At 42.7% G+C, this 27044-nt stretch overlaps 2 protein-coding genes across 6 annotated transcripts in view; one reads left to right on the forward strand and one right to left on the reverse strand.

Annotated features, from left to right (window-relative positions):
* LOC112236811 (sperm acrosome membrane-associated protein 4) lies at window positions 1-13404 on the forward strand. Of its 2 annotated transcripts, none has more exons than XM_042319298.1 (3): window positions 1-2467; window positions 12543-12683; window positions 12854-13404. In XM_042319298.1, the coding sequence occupies exons 1-3, from the start codon at window positions 2437-2439 to the stop codon at window positions 13072-13074; spliced, it is 393 nt and encodes a 130-aa protein (XP_042175232.1). In that variant the 5' UTR covers window positions 1-2436; the 3' UTR covers window positions 13075-13404. The 2 variants fall into 2 exon arrangements, with proteins under 2 accessions (XP_042175232.1, XP_024261188.1); XM_024405420.2 differs by lacking the exon at window positions 1-2467 and adding an exon at window positions 8585-8998.
* msh5 (mutS homolog 5) overlaps window positions 13381-27044 on the reverse strand; it is an 18423-nt gene continuing 4759 nt past the window's right edge. For 3 of the 4 annotated variants that reach the window (XM_042319296.1, XM_042319295.1, XM_042319294.1), the window contains 10 exons: window positions 26908-26995; window positions 23893-23960; window positions 23686-23804; window positions 23430-23556; window positions 23106-23255; window positions 21777-21851; window positions 21467-21613; window positions 21072-21209; window positions 19769-19842; window positions 13381-14190 (listed from right to left, as the gene is read on the reverse strand). In XM_042319296.1, coding sequence (XP_042175230.1) covers window positions 14079-14190; window positions 19769-19842; window positions 21072-21209; window positions 21467-21613; window positions 21777-21851; window positions 23106-23255; window positions 23430-23556; window positions 23686-23804; window positions 23893-23960; window positions 26908-26995 — 1098 coding nt within the window. In that variant the 3' untranslated portion in view covers window positions 13381-14078. The remainder of the gene's footprint in view (window positions 14191-19768; window positions 19843-21071; window positions 21210-21466; window positions 21614-21776; window positions 21852-23105; window positions 23256-23429; window positions 23557-23685; window positions 23805-23892; window positions 23961-26907; window positions 26996-27044) is intronic. The other variant, XM_042319297.1, reaches the window with a different exon arrangement.

Below are 27044 nucleotides of genomic sequence, written 5' to 3' on the forward strand. Positions count from 1 at the left end.
ATTTGGTGTGTTGGGGTTCTGATGGGGTACGACAGTTGAACTAAGCTCATGAGGCATTTATAAGATATTCTTTGAGAATCAATGGGTATATATCAAAAAATGTATGTAGCAACTGCAGATTGCCCCATTAACCTAAATGTTTTTCTGAGTGAGTAAGAAATGAGCAGTGGGCACCTTTAAAGTTCATTCATCTTTAAAGTATTGATATTGAATTCAATTTTAAGGTAGACTCAGTGAAATGACGTTGCCACGAGCAGCTCCACAGATATTGAGATGAGTGAGATGCAGGACCTCACACACACGGTGTCTGCGGAGCAGGTGGCCCTTTAATTGGGGAAAACGGGCTCATAGTAACGGCTGGAATGGAATCAATGGAATGGTATTGGTTTCCATGTGTTTGATAGCATTCCATTCACTCCATTCCAGACATTACTATGAGCCGTCCTCCCCTCAGATGTGGATGGGTTCGCTTCACACTGTTCCCTGGCCTGGCTACCGGGAATCAAAACAGCGGAGAAGTTAAGCCTCGCGCTTTAACGCTCGTAGTTGTTGTGGGAATTGATCCACAATGCTGTTTACTTTCAGCATCTACGTCATATCGCTGCGTCCACCTTTAATATTATAATTTTTTTTAAATATATAATTGTTGAGGAAATGGTGCTCAGCCCTGAGCAGATGGCACCAGATTAGTCCATACATGTTTTTACTGGAATACTTGTTGATTTCTTATTTATTGTTGTGAAAGAAACTCACCATGTAGTTTACCTCTCTGTCAGATGGATACATTCCCCTACATGTCCAGGGCAGGAAGAGGTTGGCACGTCTCAAGGCTTGGGTGGAGGGAGAGGATTGGTGTGTGTGTGTGTGTGTGTGTGTGTGTGTGTGTGCGCGCGCGTCAGTCAGATGTTTATTTAAAAGGGTGAATGCTATAGCATTGGAACTTTAAGGAAAGCTGGACTTCAGGTCTAATTCAACTGAAGAGAGATGTTTTTCTATGTACCTGCTTTAGAGCTAATGGTAAAACACTAATGAAATTGGAACGTAAAGAAAGAAAGACAAAATTCATCAATTTGTTCTGAATGAATATTGTTTCCTGTTTCATTGATCTTTGGTGTACACAGTGTAAATAGTGTATTATAGCTCTGGGGTTGTGACACCCTGCATCCCTATAGGAAGTGTTTATTTGGAAGCTTATGCAAATCAATACCAATCTTTTCCAAGAAATTAAAAAAAAAAATTTTTTTCTTCATTGAACTGAGGAATTCATCTTTTAAAGCTTTAGTGAAATTTTGTAAACTATTATTTTTGTCAATCTCCTCCGTGCGATACCTTGGAAGTGTGTTGCAATGAGCTTAAATGTGTGTATCAACAATATAGTTTATATTCAAAACCGGGATTTATGTATTTGAATTTAAGGGGCATTGATAAGTGCTGTTGACTTGTGAGATGGTGTGAGTGGTGTAGGTGCATGATGGTTTGCGTTTGCTGGAGTGTGTGAGTGGAATGGAATAAATGAAATGCAGTCTCTGGGGTTGTATATTCTTCTAATGTGCATACTGCCTGAGGGCTTGGTTATCCACTCTTCTGATCTGTTAACCACACTGATCTGTGGTCATCATTACCTTGTGTCAGTGATGTCTGTATCATGTCTCTGATTCACAGGAACTGACACAACACCTGTCCTGTCTACGGATACACCTGGTTATGTCATAAGCTTTTCTCCATCCTGGCCCACACCAATCTATTTATCAATCCCTCTTCTCCTCCCTTCATCCCCCCAGTATGCTGCTGTTCTAACTAATAATAACTACTAGGATCCCTGGGGACTGGCCCAAACCAGCCAACGATTCCCACGACCCCTCACAACCAGACACAGCTTATTTTGCTAACAGACACACACAGTCTTGTTTAACTATCCTTGTGGGGACCAAGCAATTGATTCATATTCAAAAATCTAATTAACCTAACCTTAACCCCCTAGACCTAATCCCTAATTCTAACTGTAAACCCTAAACCTAAAGTAGAATTTTCCTTGTGGGGTCCAGCAAAATTACCCTAGTTGGGATATTAAAACCAAAAAAACATTCACAGAGCGTCTGGCTTACTGCTTCTGAAACATCGAACAATTCCAAAAAGAAAAGTGTGCGCATAGTATAGAGTCAAGTCAAAAGGCAACTGAAACGTTTAGGCATATTTACTCATCGGGAATTTATGAGCACCAAGATCTCGCATGCGCCGTAGTAGCCTACTTGCCGCTTTAAACCAAGGCTGGACAGATGTTAAGCAGCCTGGTTGAGGGGTGAAACTCCGGGAAAACATTTTAAAGAGGGAGCTAAAGAGTCAACGCTGACCATATTAATGTAGGGACAAAATAAACAACGGGCATCATGTTGAGAAAATAGTTCCAGATATGTCAGCAGCAGGAGCGACGCGGAAATGTCCACAACCGAGCAACAGCCAAATCGAGGCAAGTAACCATTATCGGAACGTTCTCAAAAATCAGAGCGCAGCACATGAAAAGCAAGTGTTACTTGTTAATTTTAGTTTGTATTTGGTCAATAGTGTTGACTTACCTTTTAAAACATTATTCAGACATCCCCAATGTCAAAAAGGCTTTAGCGTCAGATAACCATAAATTAAAAGATTACCGTTACATTGCATACGGAATCGGACAACGCAACTCCGCTCTCTCTCTCTCTCTCTCTCTCTCTCTCTCTCGAGAAAAGTTGTCGAGGGTCTGCTACAATGTTGCACAAGTTCAACCCTTCGATTAACGTTTTTGACCGATGTTATTGCCATCATTTATATAATGTTATGTAAAATCCTACAATTTCTTAACTTTTTGTAATCTTTACTAAATGTCTCGTTTTTTTGCATTCATGTTCTTTGTTTAAGTGACGGAATGATTGAATGTTATGTTCAAGGAAAGCCTCAAATCAGACGAAATTACTTTATGTGAAATCTAATAGAAGCTACATCTGGGACTTGGTCAATTGAGAGTTACCACTGGGACCATATATTATCAATTTAGATCAGAATTGGACGCCATTGATATGTCTGTCTTGACAGTGCTTTATTTTATTATTTACATAGGCTATTGTGGAATATTTAGTTCGAGTTTAAATGTGACGGCTACAGTGAACGGGCTTGTGTACAGGGTAATCTAGCGTGGAGTTTAGAAGGAGGCGCGAGAGACTCACATACTGCATCTCATTAACTCCTGGGGTTCTTATCACCTCTGTCACTTCCTGTTGTTTACAAAGTCAACTCAACAATCCCTCTCACTCCACCCCACCCTTTTCCCCCTGTTTTTTTTTCTCTTCCTCTGATTTAACCCCTTTCTCTTCCCCATTACCTCTGTCCTGTCCTCATCCTCTCTCCCTTCCTCCCTCTCCTGTCCCCGTCCTCCCTTTTTTCTCCTGTCAATGTCCTCTCTCTCCCCTGTCCTTGTCCTCCCTCTGTCTCCTGTCCTTGCCCTCCCTCTCTCTCCTGTCCTCGTCTTCTCTCTCTCCTGTCCTCGTCCTCTCTCGCTGTCCTATCCTCATCCTCTCTCTCTCCCTTCCTCCCTCTCCTGTCCCCGTCCTCCCTTTTTTCTCCTGTCATCATCCTCTCTCTCCCCTTGTCCTCGTCCTCACTCTTTCTCCTGTCCTCATCCTCTGTCCTGTCCTCATCCTCTCTCCCTTCCTCCCTCTCCTGTCCCCGTCCTCCCTTTTTCTCCTGTCAATGTCCTCTCTCTCCCCTGTCCTTGTCCTCCCTCTGTCTCCTGTCCTCGTCCTCTCTCCTGTCCTCGTCCTCCCTCTGTCTCCTGTCCTCCCTCTCTCTCCTGTCCTTGCCCTCCCTCTCTCTCCTGTCCTCGTCTTCTCTCTCTCCTGTCCTTGTCCTCTCTCCTCCCTGTCCTCGTCCTCCCTCTTTCTCCTGTCCTCATCCTCTGTCCTGTCCTCTACCTCACTCTCTGTCCTATCCTCTCCCTTCCTCCCTCTCCTGTCCCCGTCCTCCCTTTTTTCTCCTGTCATCATCCTCTCTCTCCTGTCCTCTCTCTCCCCTGTCCTCGTCCTCCCTCTTTCTCCTGTCCTCGTCCTGTCCTCTACCTCTCTCTGTCCTGTCCTCATCCTCTCTCCCTCCCTCTCTCTCCTGTCCTCGTCCTCTCTCCTGTCCTTGCCCTCCCTCTCTCTCCTGTCCTCGTCTTCTCTCTCTCCTGTCCTCGTCTTCTCTCTCTCCTGTCCTCGTCTTCTCTCTCTCCTGTCCTCGTCTTCTCTCTCTCCTGTCCTCGTCTTCTCTCTCTGTCCTGTCCTCTACCTCTCTCTCTCTGTGTCCTGTCCTCTACCTCTCTCTCTCTCTGTCCTGTCCTCATCCTCTCTCCCTTCCTCCCTCTCCTGTCCTCGTCCTCTCTCTCCCCTGTCCTCATCCTCCCTATTTCTCCTGTCCTCACTCCCTCTCTCTCCTGTCCTCGTCCTCTCTCTCCTGTCCTCGTCCTCTCTCTCCTGTCCTCTCTTCTGTTCTCTTTCTCCTGTCCTCGTCCTCTCCTGTCCTCGTCCTCTCTTCTGTTCTCTTTCTCCTGTCCTCATCCGCCCTCTCTCTCCTGTCCTCGTCTTCTCTCCTGTCCTCGTCCTCCCTCTCTCTCCTGTCTTCATTCTCCCTCTTTCTCCTGTCCGTGTCTATCCTGTCTTTGTCCTTGCTTTCTCCCCTGTCCTCGTCTCTTCTCTCTCCTGTCCTCGTCTTCTCACTCTCTCCTGTCCTCATTCTCCTGTCCGCGTCCTCTCACTCTCTCTCTCTCCTGTCTTCATTCTCCCTCTTTCTCCTGTCCTTGTCTTCTCTCCGTGTCTATCCTGTCTTTGTCCTTGCTTTCTCTCCTGTCCTCATCCTCTCTCTCTCTCTCTCTCTTTCTCCTGTCCTCGTCTTCTCTCTCTCTCTCTCCTGTACTTGTCCTCTGTCTATCCAGTCTGTGGTAGAGGATGACAGCAGCTGGGTCCAGTGGAGCGGTCAACGCCGTCTGCACCCAAGACTCCTCCCACTCACCTAAAACAACCTGCCCACAAACCACATGGCCCTGCCCACTCTGCTTCCCACGGCAACAGAAGGATGAGCTCGAAGTCAGACTCCGCCTCCGCTCCCCTCCTGGGGCGTGGCTACTAGCGGGCATTGTCGTGGTGATGGTGGGAATGTTTGTGGCCGTGGCCGGGTATGCTAGCTCCACCCCTAACCCTGTGGGTGGGCGAGGCAGCTCCCACAGCGAGCGAATGAAACTGCTCGGCCCTGTCGTGATGGGCATCGGCCTGTTCATCTTCATCTGTGCTGGAACCTTGCTGTATGAGAACCGGGGCCGTGAGAACCGAGAGCGTGAGAACCTTGAGAACCCTGAGGATCAGGGGAAATGCAAACACAAGAAAACAAGGGATTGGCGCCGGGAGAACCGTGAATATGAGGATGTGGAACAGGGGAACCAGAGAGAGCCCTCAGACAGACACTCCCCTCTCCCTGAGGAGTGCCCGCCCCCCCTGCCTCCCAGAGTGCCTAGACAGGAGGGGTCAGAGTTGAACATTCTCTCTGTGGGGGCGCTGAGCTCACTGCTACCAGGGGAGGGACAGGGGCGTGAAGAGCGAGTCAGAGAGGTGGGGGGTAAAGGGGGGTCAACCCTGCTGACCAGAGTCCTGCACCACCAGGACCCCCCCTCCTCCTGTCCCTCCCCAGCCCCCTCCTCTGTGTACTCTGACTCCTGTAACTCCAGTGAGATCAACTATAACGTTCAGACAGGCTCCCCTATCCACTCTATTCTCCAACTCTGAGATACTACTGTACTCACATCTGTACACGCTTTTCTAAATAAATGCACCACATATTTCTCCATCTCTCTCTGTGGTTTCTATAGGCTGTAGATGCAGTGGAGTGTGTTGGGCATCTCTCTCTACCCCTCTAGGACGGCAGGGCCTGGGGGAGACAGGGCTAGGTCATGTCAGCTTGTTGTTGTGTAGTAAAGTCTCTCTCAGGGGTGTTTGACTGTATTTGGGCTTAGGAGAGGATTCCACTGCAGACAGTGACTGTGGTGCCATCCTGAATGATGCATGTACACACACTAAATACGGCCAGACATTCCACTATGGAACAGGCTGCTTTGGAGAACTTTGATTCATGATGTCGTTTTAACTGTAACTCAAAGTTTGATCTAATATTAGTGACTCTGTTTGTCATGGCTGTTCTCCTATAGGGGTTCTGTTTACACACACCCAAACCTGGCTCAAGAGATGGACGGAAATCATAGCAATGAAAACAAAGTTAATGGCTTCTCATAGTTGGCTGTTGGCTGTCTACATGCTTACTCTTTACTTGAGTTAGATGTTACTGGCCAATAACTGGTAGAATCCACGTTGTTCCACTTCATTTCAACAAAACATTTGCAAAAAGTAATCAACGTAAGGCAATTGCGTCCTTTTCCCACCCAAATTTGAACCTAAATCCAATATCATTGTGAATTTGTTTTGTTGACTTCACGTTGAATTCACGTTAGCTGACAACTCAACCAAATGTGCCCAGTCTGTTTGCAGTGCATATATGAAGTATATCTTTGCAGCGTGTATGCAGCAAACCTTTGGTCTTTAAGGTACACAAAACCATTAGGATGTTAGACTGGGTTTAATTGAATAGAGCCCACAGATGCAGATGCAGTAAAAGGGGGGAGGAGGAGGGAGAGATGAAGGGGGGAGAGGGAGGGGTGAATTTAATTGTCCTGAGTGTTCTCCTCTAGCTTCCAATTACACTGTGGAACCGACCAAGGGTTTTTTATTGGTATTTCAGGACTGCAGAGTATTTCCTCTGTTGTTCAGACACATGCTGGGATAATGCCATTGAGATTAGTGAGGAACGCCAAGACTACCTTGCCCTGCACAGCCAGACACATCTACACGACACAGGCACAACACACACACACACACACATACACACAACCGCATGCATGCTTTCACACATGCTAAACATCACACACCTCGTACTGCTTTTGAACCCATTAACCCCGGTTCACCACCAGTGACACTACCAGTGATAGACCAGTACTTAGTTTCTCGCTTCTGACTGCTAATACTGGGAAGTGTGTGTTTTTGTGAGTTTAATGCAGCAGCTGAATTATGTGGTCAGTCAGTGTTTGATTGCTGGACTGTAATCCTGAACATCAGATTAAATTCACATGTAATCCCTGCCTGACCCTAACACTTACTCTCACAATGCTCCACCTATGGCCTCCCATAAGCACACGCACACACCCTCTCTGTCCCACACGGAGATAACCTGTGCATTGTATTTCTACTCTTGCTGTTGCCTAGGTTTGTTTAACTGTCTCAGTCTGTCTCTGTGTTACACAATCCCACAAACAGGACAGTTGTTTTAGTCTCCCTCTAATGTCAGTCATACATTTTATTAGAGTTTATGCAGGATCAGTACTGTGGGACTGGGAGCACTGTCTCTAAGCTGCTTAACTCCTCGCTGAGTCAGACACGTGTGTTTTACCGAGGAGGGAGACCCTACTGTGGTTACAGGACCAGAGACAGAGTGCTGAATCCTAACACCAATCCTAACATGCAAATCACAATTTTGTGCAAATATCCCATTGATCAGTAGATAGTCAGGATCTCAAGTTAGTGTTTCAACTTGGCACCGCAACAACACCTGGGACACCTGTGACCCACAGCAACAACACCTGGGACATCTGTGACCCACAGCAACAACACCTGGGACCCACAGCAACAACACCTGGGACACCTGGGACCCACAGCAACAACACCTTCACATAAAGTAGGATTTCAATAGCGCCCCCCTTCATGTGGTAGACCATTCAGTCAAGTACAGATGTCCATTAGTCATCTAACCCCCATTGTTGATTTAGGACATCTCATTATTCCCTTTGAGGTGTTTAAACATGTAAATGAAATAATGAAGTGTAACAGGCTTTTTCCAGCGGCCCTGCGAGATAACCTAATCCTCTCCACCTGTTCTTTCCTTTGTAACTTTAAATTCATATTTTTTTGCTTTTTGTAGTGTATTTTTGTAATTACACGGCTCATCTGTAAATAAACCCTGGTCTCAGCATGACTCCCTGTCAAAATAAAGGTGAAATCAAATAAGTATTTAGATCCCACATAAGGAGCATTTCTAAGAATCCAACAGCTGTTTCTCAAAAAACATTCACTCTGATGATGCTACGGTGTTAGTTTAATATAGGGGAAGTACAGATATTTTCATGAGCTAGTGAATAGTAACTAGTCAAAGTAGCCCAGACTAGTTACAAACAGATCTTTGTCTGAGCTGATTGGTTAACTAAATGTCTTAGCTTTACAATAACACAGTTAAGTACTTAAGTAAAAATACTTTAAAGTACTAATGAAGTCGTTTTGGGGGGTATCTATACTTTTCTTTACTATTTAGCAGTGTGACCTGACTATTAAAAAAAACAAGAAAATTATGCCATCTGGTTTGCTTATTATAAGGAATATGAAATTATTTATACTTTTGATATTTAAGTATAGTTGAGCAATTACATTTACTTTTGATACTCAAGTAATATTTTACTGGGTGACTTTTACTCACGTCATTTTGTATTACAATATCTTTACTTTTACTCAAGTATGACAATTGGGTACTTTTTCCACTACTGCAATAACATGCTCCGGATCAGAGCTACCTATATACAGTGTATATATATATTTAGACAGCTTATAGAGAGCCTCTGTCTTTACCTCTCTGCTCCGGATGGCTGGCCCACTGCGCAGTGCTGCCTCTGACAACAACAGTGATTGGTCTGTGAGAATAGACAGGTATAATGCGTCTTAATCCAATTCTAGCTACAGGGGTGCCTGCTCCTACTTTCACAATGGAGCTCATTGACTTCCTCAGGGACACTCCTCGTTTTGTGGTCTCAACTGGCCCTTCTCTGGATAGTTTGAAGGATTTATTTCTGAAATGAGGGGATTGATGCTCTGTGTTTTTGCCCTGGCGATGTTAACAGCTTCTGCAGGTAAATCGAGATGAATTGGTCTTTCTCTGATCTGGGTCATAGTATTTAGGTAGGCTATACTTTAGGTATGGGATGTGAAGTTTTTCACACAGAATGTGGGGGACATAAAATTAAAATGTTATAATCATAGAATTATATTATATATATTTCCTGATGTTGTTTAACACCAACTACAGACCAGGGTCATTGTAAATAAGAATTTGTTCTTAACTGACTTGCCTTGTTAAATACATAAAATAAAAAACTCCAAACTGCTACAGCACATAAGATATATATATATATATACTTAAATGTGTGTTCATAAAGCATACATAACACGTCAATAAGAACATAAACATGACATTGTAGCTACACAGAGCCTCCATGAACATATTCACTATGGAAATAATTATATTATGTCATACAAATATGCCAGAATCAGTTTTATACAAATACTGGGATTGTTCTGATTGAAGAGGATGGGCATTTCATGTCTTTAAACACCTCCACCAGTCCTGCAGTCGCTCTCCTGAAGGTAGTTGTGCTTTTTTTACTGAAAAAAGGTTGGGTTGGGTGACTCTATGTTTGGGATGATTACTGGAAGAGAAGATAATTACTGGAAGAGAGTTAAGTTGAGGTTGAGTTGGGTGACTCTATGTTTGGGACAGAGGAGGCTGGTGGGATGAGCTATAGGAGGAATGGAACAGAGTAAAACATGGTTTTCATATGTTTGATACCAATCCATTGATTCCATCACAATGAGCCCATCCTCCAATAGCTCCTCCCACCAGCCTCCTCTGGTTTGGGATTTACTGGAATTAGTTTTAGGTAGCTATTGTAATCCATATAGTAATCATTAGGTCCACTGTAGTCCTGGTGTGTGCATGCAGGTCTTTGTTCCAACCCAGTGATATAGCAAACACTGGATGAAATACTTCCTAGTTTTAGTTGGTGAGTTTGTGCACACACAACCCTCTAGCCAATTAGTGTTCACCTGAGCTGGCAGGGGCTAACAAGCTAACAGAATGAGAGAGGCTGATGACCAGAGATTAGGAACATCACTGAAACTCAGGGTTTGGATTAGCACTAGGAGCTGCTCCCACCAGAGGTTGATGTCCATGCCAGGTGGTAATGGAGCAACAGTATAGCTGGACTAGCTATAAGCAGTAAGTCTAACCCGAATTTGTACATAGGGTTAGACTTACCACCTAAACCTAATTTCCACCTACTGTAGGTGCTCAAAGTGCTTTACAAACTTACCTCATCCACCCTTAATGCTTTCAAGTAGAGGGATGCATTGTGGTATGCTGCTGGCAGATGAACACAAGACACAGCTACCTAAGAAAATTACCTGACTAAACTACTTTAGTTTCCCCTCTTACTGTAACATCCTGGTGCTCTATAGACGCAGTCTTCTGTAGTCTACTATAGACGCAGTCTTCTGTAGTCTACTATAGACGCAGTCTTCTGTAGTCTACTATAGACGCAGTCTTCTGTAGTCTACTATAGACGCAGTCTTCTGTAGTCTACTATAGACGCAGTCTTCTGTAGTCTACTATAGACGCAGTCTTCTGTAGTCTACTATAGACGCAGTCTTCTGTAGTCTACTATAGACGCAGTCTTCTGTAGTCTACTATAGACGCAGTCTTCTGTAGTCTACTATAGACGCAGTCTTCTGTAGTCTACTATAGACGCAGTCTTCTGTAGTCTACTATAGACGCAGTCTTCTGTAGTCTACTATAGACGCAGTCTTCTGTAGTCTACTATAGACGCAGTCTTCTGTAGTCTACTATAGACGCAGTTCTGTAGTCTACTATAGACGCAGTCTTCTGTAGTCTACTATAGACGCAGTCTTCTGTAGTCTACTATAGACGCAGTCTTCTGTAGTCTACTATAGACGCAGTCTTCTAGACGCAGTCTTCTGTAGTCTACTATAGACGCAGTCTTCTGTAGTCTACTATAGACGCAGTCTTCTGTAGTCTACTATAGACGCAGTCTACTATAGACGCAGTCTTCTGTAGTCTACTATAGACGCAGTCTTCTGTAGTCTACTATAGACGCAGCCTACTATAGACGCAGTCTTCTGTAGTCTACTATAGACGCAGTCTTCTGTAGTCTACTATAGACGCAGTCTTCTGTAGTCTACTATAGACGCAGTCTTCTGTAGTCTACTATAGACGCAGTCTTCTGTAGTCTACTATAGACGCAGTCTTCTGTAGTCTACTATAGACGCAGTCTTCTGTAGTCTACTATAGACGCAGTCTTCTGTAGTCTACTATAGACGCAGTCTTCTGTAGTCTACTATAGACGCAGTCTTCTGTAGTCTACTATAGACGCAGTCTTCTGTAGTCTACTATAGACGCAGTCTTCTGTAGTCTACTATAGACGCAGTCTTCTGTAGTCTACTATAGACGCAGTCTTCTGTAGTCTACTATAGACGCAGTCTTCTGTAGTCTACTATAGACGCAGTCTTCTGTAGTCTACTATAGACGCAGTCTTCTGTAGTCTACTATAGACGCAGTGGGTACCGCCAAAGATGCACTGAGCTACCTTGAATGTGAGTAAGATAGTGACCCATCAGGTGAGAGTATGGCCTTAAAATCTCTCAAAGGTGAACCAAAAAGTAAGGTTTCTGGCAAGGAAATAATGTTGTCATGATAGGAAAATACTGTAGACACTGGCAGGGCCCCTTGTGCAGTGTCATTTTGATTACATAATGAATTATGTGTGTGCCTCAAGAATAAGCTTCAGAAAACTCAGAATAGGCAGTGGTGGAAAAAGTATCCAATTGTCATACTTGAGTAAAAGTAAAGATACCTTAATATAAAATGACTCAATTAAAAGTGAAAGTCACCCAGTAAAATACTTGATTAAAAGTCTAAATGTATTTGGTTTTCAATATACTTAAGTATCAAAAGTACATGTAATTGTTAAAATATACTTAAGTATCAAAAGTAAAAGTATAAATAATTTCAAATTCCTTATATTAAGCAAAGACGGCACCCTTTTCTTATTTTTTTAATTTACGGATAGCCAGGGGCACACTCCAACACTCAGACATCATTTACAAATGAAATGTGTGTTTACCAGATCAGAGTCAGTAGGGATGACCAGGGATGTTCTCTTGATAAGTTTGTGAATTAGACCATTTTCCTGTCCTACATTTATTTGGGTGTCAGGGAAAATGTACAGAGTAAAAAGTACATCATTTTCTTTAGGAATGTAGTGAAGTAAAAGTTGTCATAAATACTAAAGTACAGATACCCCCAAAAACTACTGAAGTAGTACTTTCAGGTATTTTTACTTCAAGTATGTTACACCACTGAGAATAAGATAGTCACACACAGTGTGTACAATGCGATCTTGCACACCTTTCATATTATTTGCCAAAGAGGGTCACAATAGAAGTAAACCTTCAATCTTTTTTCATGTATGTAATGTTATCTCCGTCAGGAGCAGCCTTCGACTTTAAATGATCAATTCTATCAATAAAACACTCATGACTTGTAGCGATTATGTCCCTGTGTGAGAGTGTACTGTATATGATATTACCCTGTGGTCTTAGATGAGGATGATCAGGAGGAGCAACGGGAGGAGGGGCCTCTGCAGTGTTTCCGCTGTGACCTGGGCTTCTGGGATGCCTGCTACACCACCAAAACCAACTGCAATATCGGGGAGAAGTGCTACACTGGCCGAGGGAAGGCAGGTGGGTCACATGGATAGACATGGCCGGCGGGTGTTGTGTGTGTGTGTTTTCTGTGTGTGGGACATTACGGTGCTGGGTTTTGTGGATTTTTGGCAGAGAAGTGTGAAGCAGAGCATATTAGTGTGTTGACAGTGTCTATGTGTGTTAACTGTGTGTGTGTGTTTCTGTAGGTGATGTGTTGGAAGTTAAGTTGCTGGGTTGTGTCAAGGCGAAGGAGTGTGAGCTGGTGACCAATGTGGAGCTCTTCTCCAACACAACCATCTACATGATGACCAGGCACTGCTGCGACACACACTTCTGCAACACCGGACACACACTACCCCTCAACACACTCCTCTCCCTGTCACTGACTACAATAACCATCATCCACCTCTCCTCTCCCTGTCACTGACTACAATAACCATGATCCTCACCTTCAACAGAATACAATAACCACCATGCATCATAAAGTCCCCAGCAGCACACATTTATTCAATTTTCTTAATTCTGTTAATATTCTGTGTTTATTTGTCAAGGAATATGGACAGTAATTAACATATGTAGATGTGCCAGATTGAGGCAAAAGTCTCATGTTCAACCCTTAGAAGCTGTCTCTGGGCTTGGGAAAATTGGTTAGATGGTTTTATGTAATTCAATTTTGAATAAATGTAATTTTCTCATTCTGTTGTTGGCATAAACTAGAAAAGGAGACAGAAAATAAAATCCAATCATGTTTATTGAACATTCTGAATTGTAACTTAATAACATAATACGAATTTACATTGTCCTCAATCTTGGTTGGGATATTTTAAACACGTCAAAATTACTTTTATGTTCTCCTCCAAACCAAAATATTTCCATAGAGAATACTACAGTATCTCCCATTGACTTTAGTGTTATGGTAAATCCTAAAGTAGTAGGCATCAATCTCTCAGACCCATAGGCACAGATCTAGGATCATCTTAACCTCTCTAAAACCATCAGCATCTTGGGGCAACTTCCTCCTACAGTCAGTGAAGCTGAGGTCATACTGGTATACAGTAGTGTTGCTGCTAGACAGACAACAGTAGTGTTGCTGCTAGACAGACAACAGTAGTGTTGCTGCTAGACAGACAACAGTAGTGTTGCTGCTAGACAGACAACAGTAGTGTTGCTGCTAGACAGACAACAGTAGTGTTGCTGCTAGACAGACAACAGTAGTGTTGCTGCTAGACAGACAACAGTAGTGTTGCTGCTAGACAGACAACAGTAGTGTTGCTGCTAGACAGACAACAGTAGTGTTGCTGCTAGACAGACAACAGTAGTGTTGCTGCTAGACAGACAACAGTAGTGTTGCTGCTAGACAGACAACAGTAGTGTTGCTGCTAGACAGACAACAATAGTGTTGCTGCTAGACAGACAACAATAGTGTTGCTGTTAGAGCAGGTCTCCTCCAGAGGGAAGCAGCTCCTCCTTCATATAGCGCTGCAGATCCACACTCTTGTCCTCAAGGTTCACACTCAGAAACTTCTTCACCACACAAACACACCTGACAGGGACACACACACAAAGAAAACACCTGTGGGTGATTGTGCGTATGTATTGCAGGCAGAATAACTTATTTAAATGTTCATCTGAGCCATCTTTGTTGCAGGTGAATGGTAACAGCTGAATAAGATGAGAAAAAGAAGAAACCCGCACACTGATCTTGAATAACTTTACGTATCGACTTCAAGACCTCCCTCAGAGCATTTGTGAATGTTTATAATTAGCAACCTTATGTATAGGGGACAAAATGGCGCCGTAGAGAGAACACGGTGTTTCAGCGGGCTCTCGTCGCATTCGTAAATTTATATTTTTACATTAATCTCCTAGCTTGAAAAAGTGGTAGAATTGGCTAAATAAGTTACCATATAATGAGTCTTGACGGCTATTTCGCAAAAATCTCAGGCAACATGCCCAATAGAACTACTAAGAAGCAGACCAAAACCACCACCCCTGTGGATGTGCATGAGGAGCTAGCTAACGTTAGCGAAGCTAACACCATTGCGGATCCAGGCACAATGGACCTGGTGATTCAAAAGATGACTGATAACATTACTAAAGTGATCGATGCTAAGATAAGAACAGTCTCGGAAGCAATAGCAGGCCATTCAGCTGAAATACAGAGGGTTGTGAAACGTGTTGTTGAGGCGGAAGAAAGAATTGCTGCAGTGGAAACTTCAACTACATCTATGGACGCTAAGATAAAAGCACTTGAGAAACAGGTGCGCGCAATGGCGGAGCACATTGACGACTTGGATAATCGAGGACGCAGATGCAATATTCGTGTTGTGGGACTCCCGGAAAATTCTGAAGGGACACATTCAGTAAAATTCTTTGAGGAATGGATCCCTGGCTACCTACAAATGGACACTAAGGCTTGTCGTGTGAAGCTGGACAGAGCCCATCGCTCTCAAGCACCGATAACCGGTCCCAATCAGCGCCCACGGCCGGTGGTTATAAAGTTCCACAACTTCACCGACAAGCAGCGCGTCATGGACGCGGCTAGAAACATCAGCTCTGATGGTAGTCAACATAAAGGTCCAAAGGTCCCATTCTTCAATGATTATTCCACTGCGGTTGTACGAAGACGCAAAGCGTTTGATGAGGCGAAGGCTCGACTCAGGAGAATGAAGATGGACTACGCACTGTTGTACCCGGCCACATTGAAGATTATGGTCAACGGATCACCTAAAAAGCTCTACACACCTGAAGAGGCTGCTACATTTATTGACTCTCTCAGGTAAATAACTTTAAGCTGCACCTCCACAGCATTGGATAACTTTGTTTATTTTTGGTTGAATCTGATCATGGAACAGTGGTGTGAGTCCTCACGTATTCCGGCTCAGTAATATTCGTATCTTTATTATTTTTCTTGCTAAAGTAATAGCCGCTATAGCTCAGGCTGAGATATGTGTGAATCCATATTGGTGCCCAGGCTTGGTTTTAGGTGGAAGAGCCTCAATCTTCTTCTATTGATTTTCTTTTCCATACATATAAAGGATGAGGCTATTGAGCGGCAATGCGGACTTAAGAGTCTACATTGGAGAGTTGAAATCCCCTGCATGTTAGCTAGTGGGAAAACCCCCTTTTGGATCTTTACATGTTTAATTTTTGGGTTTAGTATAGTTCGAGTTCAGGGTTCATATCGTTTGTTTATGCTCGGTGAGATAGAGGAGAGTTCAACACATGGAAAAAGGTACCACCCCACTTTTACAGTCTGGATATTGAATGGTCAAGATACAATGGCAGGTAACGGACTGCGTGTATGTACATGGAACATTAGAGGGAGCCATAACCCCATTAAAAGGAAGAAGGTACTGTCTTTTTTGAAAAAAGAAAATATTGATATTGCCCTGTTGCAAGAAACTCATTTGGATGATAAGGAGCACCTGAAATTACAACAAGGAGGGTTTGGTCAAGTGTTTTTCTCATCATTTACATCCAGAAGTAGAGGTGTAGCAATTCTGGTGAAAAAGAACTTACCACTTAAGGTCTTGAATTGTGTGAAAGATCAATTTGGTCGCTTTGTAATAATTAATGGTACTTTACAAGGGCAGAACATTTCCATAATTAATATCTCACCCCCCTGATTTCCTCACTAAGGTATTTCTAGACTTTTCAGAATTAAACTCGGACACTGCAGTGGTTGGAGGAGATTTTAACTGCTTGTTGAACCCCCTTATAAGTTTCCCAGCGGTATAGCTTCACTCTCTCCTCAAGCTAAGTCACTTAAAGCTATTTGTGATGATCTGGGGTATGTGGATGTCTGGAGAGCTTTTCATCCCTCCAACAGAGTTCACTTTTTTCTCTGCACCTCATGGATGTCAGACTAGAATAGATAATTTTTTTATGCCCAGGACGTCTTTGCAGTCTGTTTTATCCGCTAGGATAGGAAGCATAGTCATATCTGATCATGCTGAGGTGATCCTGGACATAAAACTCAACGGGGCATTCAATCGGTCAAGACATTGGAGGTTGAACACAACCATTCTTAAAGACCATACATTCACATCACATTTTATTACAGAGTTTAAAGCATTTTTCTCTAACTCTCAATCAACAGACAACCCCCTCGCTCCTTTGGGAAACCTGTAAAGCGTATGCCAGGGGTCTGATTATGTCATACACAGCTACTAAGAGACGGAAAAAGCGTGAAAAGCAAAAAATGTTAGAGGGTGAATTAGGAACTAAAGGAACTAAAGAGAAGGACTACATTAAAACGCCCACTCCTGCCCTATTAAAGGAAATATCAGTCATTAGATCAACGTTAGACTCTCTCCTAACACAGGACGCTGAAAAGAAAATGAGATTTGTCAGGCAAAAGCTATATGAACATGGCGATAAGCCAGGAAAGTACTTGGCATACCTAGCTAAAAAGGGAGCCGACTCTCAGTCAATTGCTACTATTACTGATTCTGATGGTAATCATTTATATGAAAATAAATTGATAAGTGACTCATTTAAGAAATTTTATACAAACCTTTATGCCTCAGAACTGCCAAAGGATGCACTCAAATTAATGGAGAACTTATTTTGTAAGATTGAGCAGAGGTCCCTCCTTAATGCCCCTATTACCAAGGAAGAGATAATGTTCGCAATTAAGAATCTGCAAAAGGGTAAGGACCCAGGACCAGACGGGTTTTGTAGTGAGTTCTATAAAGAGTTCCATGGCCTGATCCTTGAGCCATTGCGTGATATGTTTAACCACTCATTTTCAAATGACCAACTCCCTCAAACGCTGAGAGAAGCCAACATTTCACTTATTCTCAAAAAGGGAAAATGTCCAGAGTCTTGTTCCTCCTACAGACCAATTTCCCTTCTGAATGTGGATAGAAAATTGCTTTCTAAAATTCTAGCCACAAGATTAGAGGACTCACTGCCACTAATTGTGAAAGGAGACCAAACTGGCTTCATTAAGGGCCGTAAAGTCATGCAACAATGTCAGGTGGCTTCTTAATGTAATTCAAGCCTACCAACAAAGTGCTGTGGATGGTCTTGTGCTCTCCCTAGATGCTGAGAAAGCATTTGATCGTGTGGAGTGGTCTTACCTATTATTTGCTCTAAATAAATTTGGTCTGGGGGACAACTTTATAAAATGGGTGAAAGTTTTATATGATGATCCTCAGGCTGCTGTCCTTACTAATGGGCTACGGTCAAATAGCTTCTCTATACACAGAGGTACCAGACAGGGCTGTCCTTTATCCCCCCTCCTCTTTGCACTCGTTATGGAACCACTGGCCGAGGCCATCAGGGTAACGCCTGCTATACAGGGGCTGCTCATTGGCGATGTTCACCATAAAATAAGCTTGTATGCTGATGATGTCCTGATATTCATATCTAGTCCCGAGACTTCAATTACATCTCTTATTAATATTATTGAATTATTCAGCGAATTCTCAGGCTACAAGATTAACCTTATTAAGTCAGAGGCTATGCCACTTGGTAGCCTACACTCTGTACCTAATACTTCTCCCCCCTTCCCTTTTAAATGGTCTCCCTCAGGTTTCATGTATCTGGGTATATTTATAACTCCTAAATTCCAGCAAATGTACAAAGCCAATTTTGTTCCCTTGTTTGATACAATAAGACAGGATCTGGGGCACTGGAACTCTCTCCCGATTTCTTGGTTGGGTAGAATATCCCTCTTGAAAATGAACATTTTACCTAGACTACTTTACCCAATCCAAATTATCCCAGTATTACTCTCCAATAAGGTAATAAAGGATGTAAATGGATGGCTAAGTTCCTTTATATGGAGTAAACGCAAGCCAAGACTTAAGATGGCAATATTGCAGCTGCCAAGTTCTATGGGCGGCTTGGACCTGACCAATATCAGGTTCTATCAATGTGGTGCCCACCTTTGTTATATTTCTGACTGGATCACAAATGATGACTCCTCTATTTGGTTAGACATTGAGACTTCTCTTTCAAAATACCCCTTACAGGATCTTTTATTTTTCAGAAGTTTCAGGTCTGTAGAAAATCACTGCAATTAAACCCGTTATACTTAAAACACTCAAAGTATGGAGGTCAGTTCAACACTTCCTGGGAAGGTCCAAACTAACCTCTGCTCTTACCCCAATTCTTAACAACCCAGATTTCAGTCCAGGATTGCTGGATGCTGGCTTTAATTTATGGCTTAATAAGGGCATACGCAGGCTAAATGACTTATTTGCTGATAAGATTTTGTTGTCATTTGAGCAGATGGTCGAGAAATATCGACTCCCAAAGCAGGACTTTTTCCGCTTCCTACAAGTAAGACATTATATTCTGAAGAGCACCACCTTAATTGGTAACCCTGATGTGTCTGTCATTGAAAGAATGCTTTTTTTCCCCACAAAGGAAAATGTCTGTAATCTGTTTTATGATACTTTAAGGTCCTTTTCTGCTGTCAACACACAGAGGGTGAAACAAGTGTGGGAGAAAGAATTGTCTGTTACTATTGACGAAGAGATGTGGGAGGACATTTGGAGATATGCAAAAACAATATCTATATGTAATCGTACTAGAGCAATCCAATTAAGAATAATACACAGATTGCATATATCCCCAAATCGCAGACAAGCATTCTTATGTAGACATTGATCCACCCACATCCGTTCAATGCATCGAATGGGGTTGTTGTCGAGGGAAAATAAGCAAGTGTTACCAAATATAACAATGTGCATTTATTTCATAACTATTCAAATAATGTGTGTAAAACCACAATGAGGACATCAACCTATCAAGTCAGTTTTCATAAATCATTGGTTACAGTGCAAGAAAAAACGTTAAGCGTAAACTGAAGTGGAGGCATTCATTCATGTTCACATATACATGCATTCTTTTATCTCAACTTATTGAAATGTAAAATCTGGTGGTCTCATATTGACCCGGTACAGGTACTCCTCGTATTTAGCCTCGTTATTTTTGTTATTGTGTTACTATTTCCTATTTATTGAGGAAATATTTGTCTTATTCTAACTCTGTACTGTCGGGAATGGGCTCGTCAGTAAGCATTACACTGTCTACATCTGTTGTATTTCGGCCAAGAACATTTGATTCGACTTTGTGTGTGTGTTCACTGTGATTGTGTGACTTACTTGTTTGCCTGCTCCTCTGTAGATGGTCGGTCGATGCGTTTAATGGTCTTTCCTGTTCTGTACAGTTCAGATACCTACACAAACACACACGTACATACATAACTTACTCTTAGTTTGCATTTCTGTTGAAAAAAATGTGATGCCTTATTGTACTTGTGTGCATAGACACAGGAAGTAGTTTGGGAGTTGCGTTATATATTCATTTTTGGTAGAAATAAAATTGTTTAAAAATATATTTGAGGGTGGGTGCTGGAAAAATATTTTTGGGCTGCATTACAGATGCTATATCAGTCCGTTAATACAGAACTATTAAAGATGGAGTGCACTACTTTTGTGGAGAAAAAAATAAATATAGTTTGTAGTTTGTATCCTGTTTAGTGAATGATTACTGTGAGTATTAATGAGTTTAGGCCATGAAACTGTGTGGATGCTCATTTAGAAAGGTTGACCTAATCAGATAAGAATAAATTGCCTAGGATCAAATAGCAGGGTCAGGCTCAGGACAATGAAGATGGACGGGGTGTGATTCTGACATCTAGCTAAACAAAGTGAGCACCATGGAGATTCCACAGGGGAAAACAGGGAAACTCATTGGGGTTATAAAATGTATAGCTGGGAAGGTGACAACTGCAAGAAGGTGGGGACCAAAAGGAGGGAAGAGTACAAGGGCGGGGCGGCTGGGTAGCCTAGTGGTTAAAGTGTTGGACTAGTAACCAAAGGTTGCAAGTTCAAATCCCTGAGCTGACAAGGTACAAATCTGTCGTTCTGCCCCTGAACAGGCAGTTAACCCATTGTTCCTAGTCCGTCATTGAAAATAAGAATTTGTTCTTAACTGAGTTGCCTAGTAAAATAAACAAAATGTTTTGTGAACTTTCTAAATGCATGCACTCAGCTGACTGTATCCTTGGTATTAAACACTTAACTTCTCTTGAGCTTTTGGTCTCAATTCCTAATTGCAAATAGGTTGCAATTGCATTTTTCATTTCAACAAATGGAAACAGGATGCGCCTGAGCTCAATTTCGAGTCTCATAGCAAAAGCGTCTGAATACTTATGTAAATAAGGTATGTTTTTTATTTGTAATAAATGTGCAAAAATGTTTTTAAAAAGCTGTTTTCACTTTGTCATTATGGGGTATTGTGTGTATTTAAGGCTGTAATGTAACAAAACGTGGAAAAAGTCCAGGTCTGAATACTTTCCGAATACACTCTCTATATATAAAAGAAAATCTTCAGATTTTTCAGGGAGTGCTGCAGCACCCCTACTTCCCACAGCTATGCTAGTGTGTGTGTGGTGTAGCGTACCTCCACTCCTCTCTGTACGAGGCTGGGGGGAAGGCCTGCCAGTGTAGCGATGTTGGCTGCATAGCTGGAGCGACAGATCCCCTCCTTCAGCTGGTACAGAAACACCAATTCATCCCCATCCACCGCTGTCTCCAGAGTCTACACACACACAAAACACACACATATCAAGGCTGGGATTCAGTCCAAGGCATGCTTAGGGCAGACAATACACTTTTTAAAGGGTTTTTCCCCAACAAATCCCAGCCTTACATACTGAAAGGGACAGATAACACACACACACACACACACACACACACACACACACACACACACACACACACACACACACACACACACACACACACACACACACACACACACACACACACACACACACACACACACACACGCAGTACCAGTAGTGACAGCAGGCCTGAGGAAGGTAGGAGACCCAGCTGTAGCAGACTGTGGAAGTTAGTGGCCAATAGAATGTGAGGAACCTCGGCTGGAACTCTTTTCAGCCAATGAGAGATAGATGCCGCCAGAAGGGAAAGCCCATCCACCTGGTGAGAAACAGTTCAACAGTTTACTTGGACCCACATTGAAACACTCAAACATAGAAAGACCCAAAGAAAGGCAAATAACTGGGCAGTGTAAGAGAGACCTTTCTCCTCCATCCCTCCTTTCATGTCTCACGTGTTTCATCCCTCTTTCCCTCTCTCTCACCGTGTTAGTTCCTTTCCCAAACTCATCAATCAGGACCAGTGAGTGACCGCTGCTGTGGTTCAGAGCATGAGCCATCTGTAGCACAGACATACACACACACATACGTGTATGACACACTGAGAATAGGTAAATGCATGTGTGTCTGTAGTGCAGTGGTGTAAAGTATTTAAAGTATTTTTACTTAAAAGTACTACTTAAGTCGTTTTTTTGGGGGGTATCTGTACTTAACTATTTATATTTGTGAAACCTTTACTCCACTACATTCCTAATGAAAATAATGTAATTTTTACTCCCATACATTTTCCTGGACACCCAAAAGTACTTGTTACATTTTAAATTATTAGCAAGACAGGAAAATAGTCAAATAAACACACTTATCAAGAGAACTTCCCTGCCTACATACTGCCTCTAATCTGGCGGACTCACTAAACACACATACTTTGTTTGTAAATGATGTCTGAGTGTTGGAGTGTGCCTCTGGCTATCAATATTAAAACATAAATAATAATAATTGTGCTGTCTGGTTTCCATAATATAAGGAATGTGAAATGATTTATACTTTTACTTTTGATACATAATGTAATTGTTTTGGTTGACCTGACCAAATTCACATAGAATTGCGAGTTATAGATCTTTCATTCCCATTGAAAGCAAGTCTTGGAAGCGATAGATCTGTTGTATGTGGGCTATTTCTATGCTTTGCGTTCTTAAGTTTGTTTTTGCGTCTTTCACTTTTGGTTTTGTACACCAGCTTCAAAAAGCTGAATATACAATAGTTTTGGTTACGGAAAATATATTTCACAGCGGTTTAGATGATACAATGATTCTCTACACAATGACTGCTTGTTTTGTCACAAAAACTGAAATTTGGCAAACTACTTGGATTTTTGCATCCAGGAAATGGCAGAGCGATTTATGAATAGTGCATCTTGATCTTTAAGCATATTTTAGCAATTACATGTCATTTTAATACTTAAGTACATTTAAAACCAAATACTGCCTGGTTGGCCCTGACCGGGGCTATCGTTGGACAGGGCCAGTGTGTGTGTGTCCCCCCGTCTCAACCTCCAGTATCTATACTGCAATAGTCTATGTGCCGGGGGGGCTAGGGTCAGTCTGTTATATCTGGTGTAATTCTCCTGCCTTATCTGGTGTCCTGTGTGAATTTAAGCATGCTCCCTCTAATTCTCTCTCTCTCTCTCTGACTTTCACTGGAGTAATTTTCTATTAATCTATTAAGGTATATTTACTTTTACTCAATTATGACAATTTGGTACTTTTTCCACCATTGGCGTAGTGTGTATGTGTGTGTGTAGTGTGTGTGTGTACCTGGTTGAGGTCTATCATGAAGGTGCTGAGTCCTACAGACACAGATTCTCTGCTCTGCATGCGTGTGAAGATTCCGTCCACCAGACCAATCTCTGCCTCCTTCGCTGGCACGTCAGAACCAATCAGAGCCATGAACACAATCAGACCCACCTGACCCAGCCAATCAGAAGGAAGAGGAAACAATCTATCCTGAAACAACTCAAGAACTGGATCTGTCTTTGACACTTTCTGTGTGTGCGTGTGTGTGTGACAGTAAGTGTGAGTGAGTGAGTGAGTGAGTGAGTGAGTGAGTGAGTGAGTGAGTGAGTGAGTGTGTGTCCTTGCCTGTTTGAGGTAGATGCTCTTGCCAGATGAGTTGGGTCCGGTGATGATCTTGACCCGTCCACGAGTCTCAGAACTCAGGAAGGAGTTAGACACAAACATAGGAGAACACAACTCCAACAGAGGGTGTCTGAGAGAGTGAGAGAAAGAGAGATCTGAGCAACAACAACCCTTATCTGCCTCTCTAACCGCCTCCCTGGATACCCTAGGGGTTCATACAGGCGTCTAGCCAGCTGGAATGGAGTCTGAGTGTGCGTACCTGGCCTGTCTGAGTGTTATCCTGTGGTGGTTGGCCAGAGTGGGGGTAGTGTATCCGTACTCCTGGGAGGCATGGCTCAGTGCCATCAGACAGTCCAGCTCAGCACTCAGATCCAGAACCTACACACACACACACACACACACACACGTAGCATAATCCCACAAAAAGGTAAGTGTGAACACAGAGATACCGCTTAAAGACGCACACCTTGTACAGACAGGCGCTTCTCCCCAGCACTGTGGTCTGCAGCTGTGTCATAACCGCTGTCTCCATGTCTGAGAGAGAGAGAGAGAGAGAGAGAGAGATTCAGACATGTAGAAAGTATGGTCTACTTTTTTTCCAAAAAGGGGTCAACCTGTACCCGAATACCCGATCCGGGACCCGAGCAGGTACGGATCCTGAATTGTAAATAACGTCACAGGTCTGGGTCGGATCTCATATGATTGTCACAGGTCTTGGGTACGTGTAATTTTAACTGACTTGTCCGGAAGGGCCTGTAAATATCAGAATGCGACTGCTGCAGCAGAGAGACAAGACAGAAATTGTATAATTTATGCTGCTGGTCAAGCTTTTCAGAAGAGTGGAGATTGATGCGTGTAGCTTGTTGTTGGCCAATCATAAGTCATCAAAGTGCCAATAGGCTACAGTCATAGTCTCCATGTGAGGCAAAAGTTAGGAGATATCTAATCAAAGGAAGATGGAATTAAAAGGCAGACTGCTACTTAATATTTTGAAAAGAGTTGATGTTATTTGTAACTGTCGGATGAGAAAGCGCACGCACTGCAGCATCAGTTAGCATAGCTAGCTAGCGTTACTAGCTTCTCGTCCTGGTTTGATTTCGTCCAAGACTGGTACTACGTAATCATATTGGATCAAATCAAATTGTATTTGTCACATGCACTGAAAACAATAAGCCCTTAACCAACACTGCAGTTCAAGAAATAGAGTTAAGAAAATATTTACTAAACAAACTAATGTAAAAAATAAAAAAATCTTAAAGATAATAAGAAAATTCCATAACAATAACGAGGCTATGTACAGGGGGTACCGGTACCGAGTCAACGTGCGGGGATACAGGTTAGTCGAGGTAATTTGTAAAGTGACTATGCGTAGATAATAAACAGCGAGTAGCAGCCGTGTAAAAACAAAGGGGGGGGGGTTCAATGTAAATAGTCCAGGTGGTTATTTGATTAATGGTTAATAATAGCAGTCTTATGGCTTGGGGGTAGAAGCTGTTAAGGAGCCTTTTGGTTCTAGATTTGGAGCCCCGGTACCACTTGCCATGTGGTAGCAGAGAGAACAGTCTATGACTTGGGTGGGACTGGAGTCTTTGACAATTTTTTGGGGCCTTCTTCTGACACTGCCTAGTATATAGGTCCTAGATGTCAGAAAGATTGGCCCAATGATGTACAAGGCCGTACGCACTACCCTCTGTAGAGCCTTATGGTCAGATGCCAAGCAGTTGCTATACCAGGTGGTGATGCAACCAGTCAGAATGCAGCTGTAGAACTTTTTGAGGATCTGGGGACCCATGCTAAATCTTTTCATTCTCCTGAGGGGGAAAAGGTGTTGTTGTGTCCTCTTCACAACTGTCTTGGTGAGTTTGGACCATGATAGTTTGTTGGTGATGTGGACACCAAGGAACTTGAAACTCTCAACCCGCTCCACTTCAGCCCCGCGATATTAATAAGGGCCTGTTCGGTCCTCCTTTTTCCTATAGTCCCAGTTGTCTTGAAAGCACCATAAATCCAGAAAATGCCAGACTGATGACAGAATTTGCCCACAAAGGACTGCCGCGCCACCTTCCTGTTCAAGTGAGCACAGCACAAGGTGAGTCCAAAAATGTCTTGTATGCTGCTGCATAAATTATGTAATATGGCAGGGAGATATGTATACTGTAGCTGAGAAAGTAATACTAAGTGTATGTTGTGTAGTAAGACATTAGCAGCCCATGTGCCTCACCCAAATAATTTGGTCTATTTTCACTTAATTTTGTTCTGACTTGGAGGTGCACATGTAGCCTGTAACCTGTTTTTTAGAAATGTAATCATTGAATATTGAAAGACCTTTCATTGTCTGCTTATATGCCCCCTTTATTTATCCTACAGTTTTGACTTGGTGTACAGGGAGAACACTAAGAACGGCACATGTTCTGAGTTCTGTTGCTGTACATTTCAAAAGTGCTGAACAAATAATTATATTGACTACGTCCGTCCTAGCTTGCTCACGAATGTCTTAATCAAAATTACAGATTGCCTATTATTCACGTCGTCCCCTTATGCCATAGTTTGTACATCTCAATTGTCAGTAGAAACCACATTTGTTTAAACAAGTCAGCCATTTCCAGGCTGTATCCAATCCGGGCGTGATTGGGAGTCCCACAATTGGCCCAAGTGTCGTCCAAGTTTGGCAGGGATAGGCCGTCATTGTAAATAAGAATTAGTTCTTAACTAACTTGCCTAGTTAAATAAAGGTTACATATCAGCTATGTTTTTTTTTAAAGGCAGTAAATGAGGCTGAATGAACTGTTTCGCTGACAGACAAGTCTCCGCTGACAGCCAGGTGTAGCAGTGGAAAGATGTTGGGACTGCTGTTGGGATTCTTCTGTTGGGACAGCTTTATGGAGGCCCTAACAGTTATTGGGCACCGTTTGTCACCATTATAGTGCAATTAATGTATTGTTGAGTGTCGTGTTGTGTAGTGGCTTTGCTGGCATGAATCCCACAATAGTTTTTTTCACCCCACCAAGATTTACATGCTAAAATCGCCACTGGTACCAACGCACATTGACTTGGTACCGGTACCCCCTGTATATATACCCTTGTTATTGTTATGTAATTTTATTGTGTTACTTTTTATTACATTTTTTACTTTAGATTATTTAGTAAATATTTTCTTAGCTCTTATTTCTTTCACTGTACTGTTGGTTAAGGGCTTGTCAGTAATAATTTCATGGTAAAGTCTTATTTCTTTCACTGTACCTGTTGTATTCTGCGCATGTTTGATTTGTTTGATACCATTCCACTTCATTAACATGAGCCCGTTCTCCTCAATTAAGGTGTCACCAACCCCGTGGTATATATATTTATATTCCCGGTTTCTGACATTGCTCGTTCTGATATTTATTTTTCTGGATTATGTGTGTCCCCATTTTAGAGAGGACAGAGAGAGAGATGAGAGAAGAGGAGCGAGAGAAAGAGAGGGGAGGGCTGACAGCCTGACCTTTGGTGTCACAGTGTAAGTCTCCCAGCAGGTCATCTAGCTCCTTGGTTCTCTGACTGCGGTAGTGCAGACGCTCTTCAGACAGAAACTAAACACACACACAGTGAGAACACACACACATCATAAACTCACACTCA

This window comes from Oncorhynchus tshawytscha, unplaced genomic scaffold, assembly GCF_018296145.1.
Source record: "Oncorhynchus tshawytscha isolate Ot180627B unplaced genomic scaffold, Otsh_v2.0 Un_scaffold_17_pilon_pilon, whole genome shotgun sequence".
Taxonomy (NCBI): Eukaryota; Metazoa; Chordata; class Actinopteri; order Salmoniformes; family Salmonidae; genus Oncorhynchus; species Oncorhynchus tshawytscha.

What these genes read in the sequence shown, in the direction of transcription:
- LOC112236811 (XM_024405420.2), top strand. Translation starts at nt 8,944, where the DNA reads ATGAGGGGATTGATGCTCTGTGTTTTTGCCCTGGCGATGTTAACAGCT. An exon ending in GATGTTAACAGCTTCTGCAG is followed by an intron (nt 8,999 to 12,542) that starts GTAAATCGAGAT and finishes CTGTGGTCTTAG; the next exon opens with ATGAGGATGATCAGGAGGAG. An exon ending in CACTGGCCGAGGGAAGGCAG is followed by an intron (nt 12,684 to 12,853) that starts GTGGGTCACATG and finishes GTGTTTCTGTAG; the next exon opens with GTGATGTGTTGGAAGTTAAG.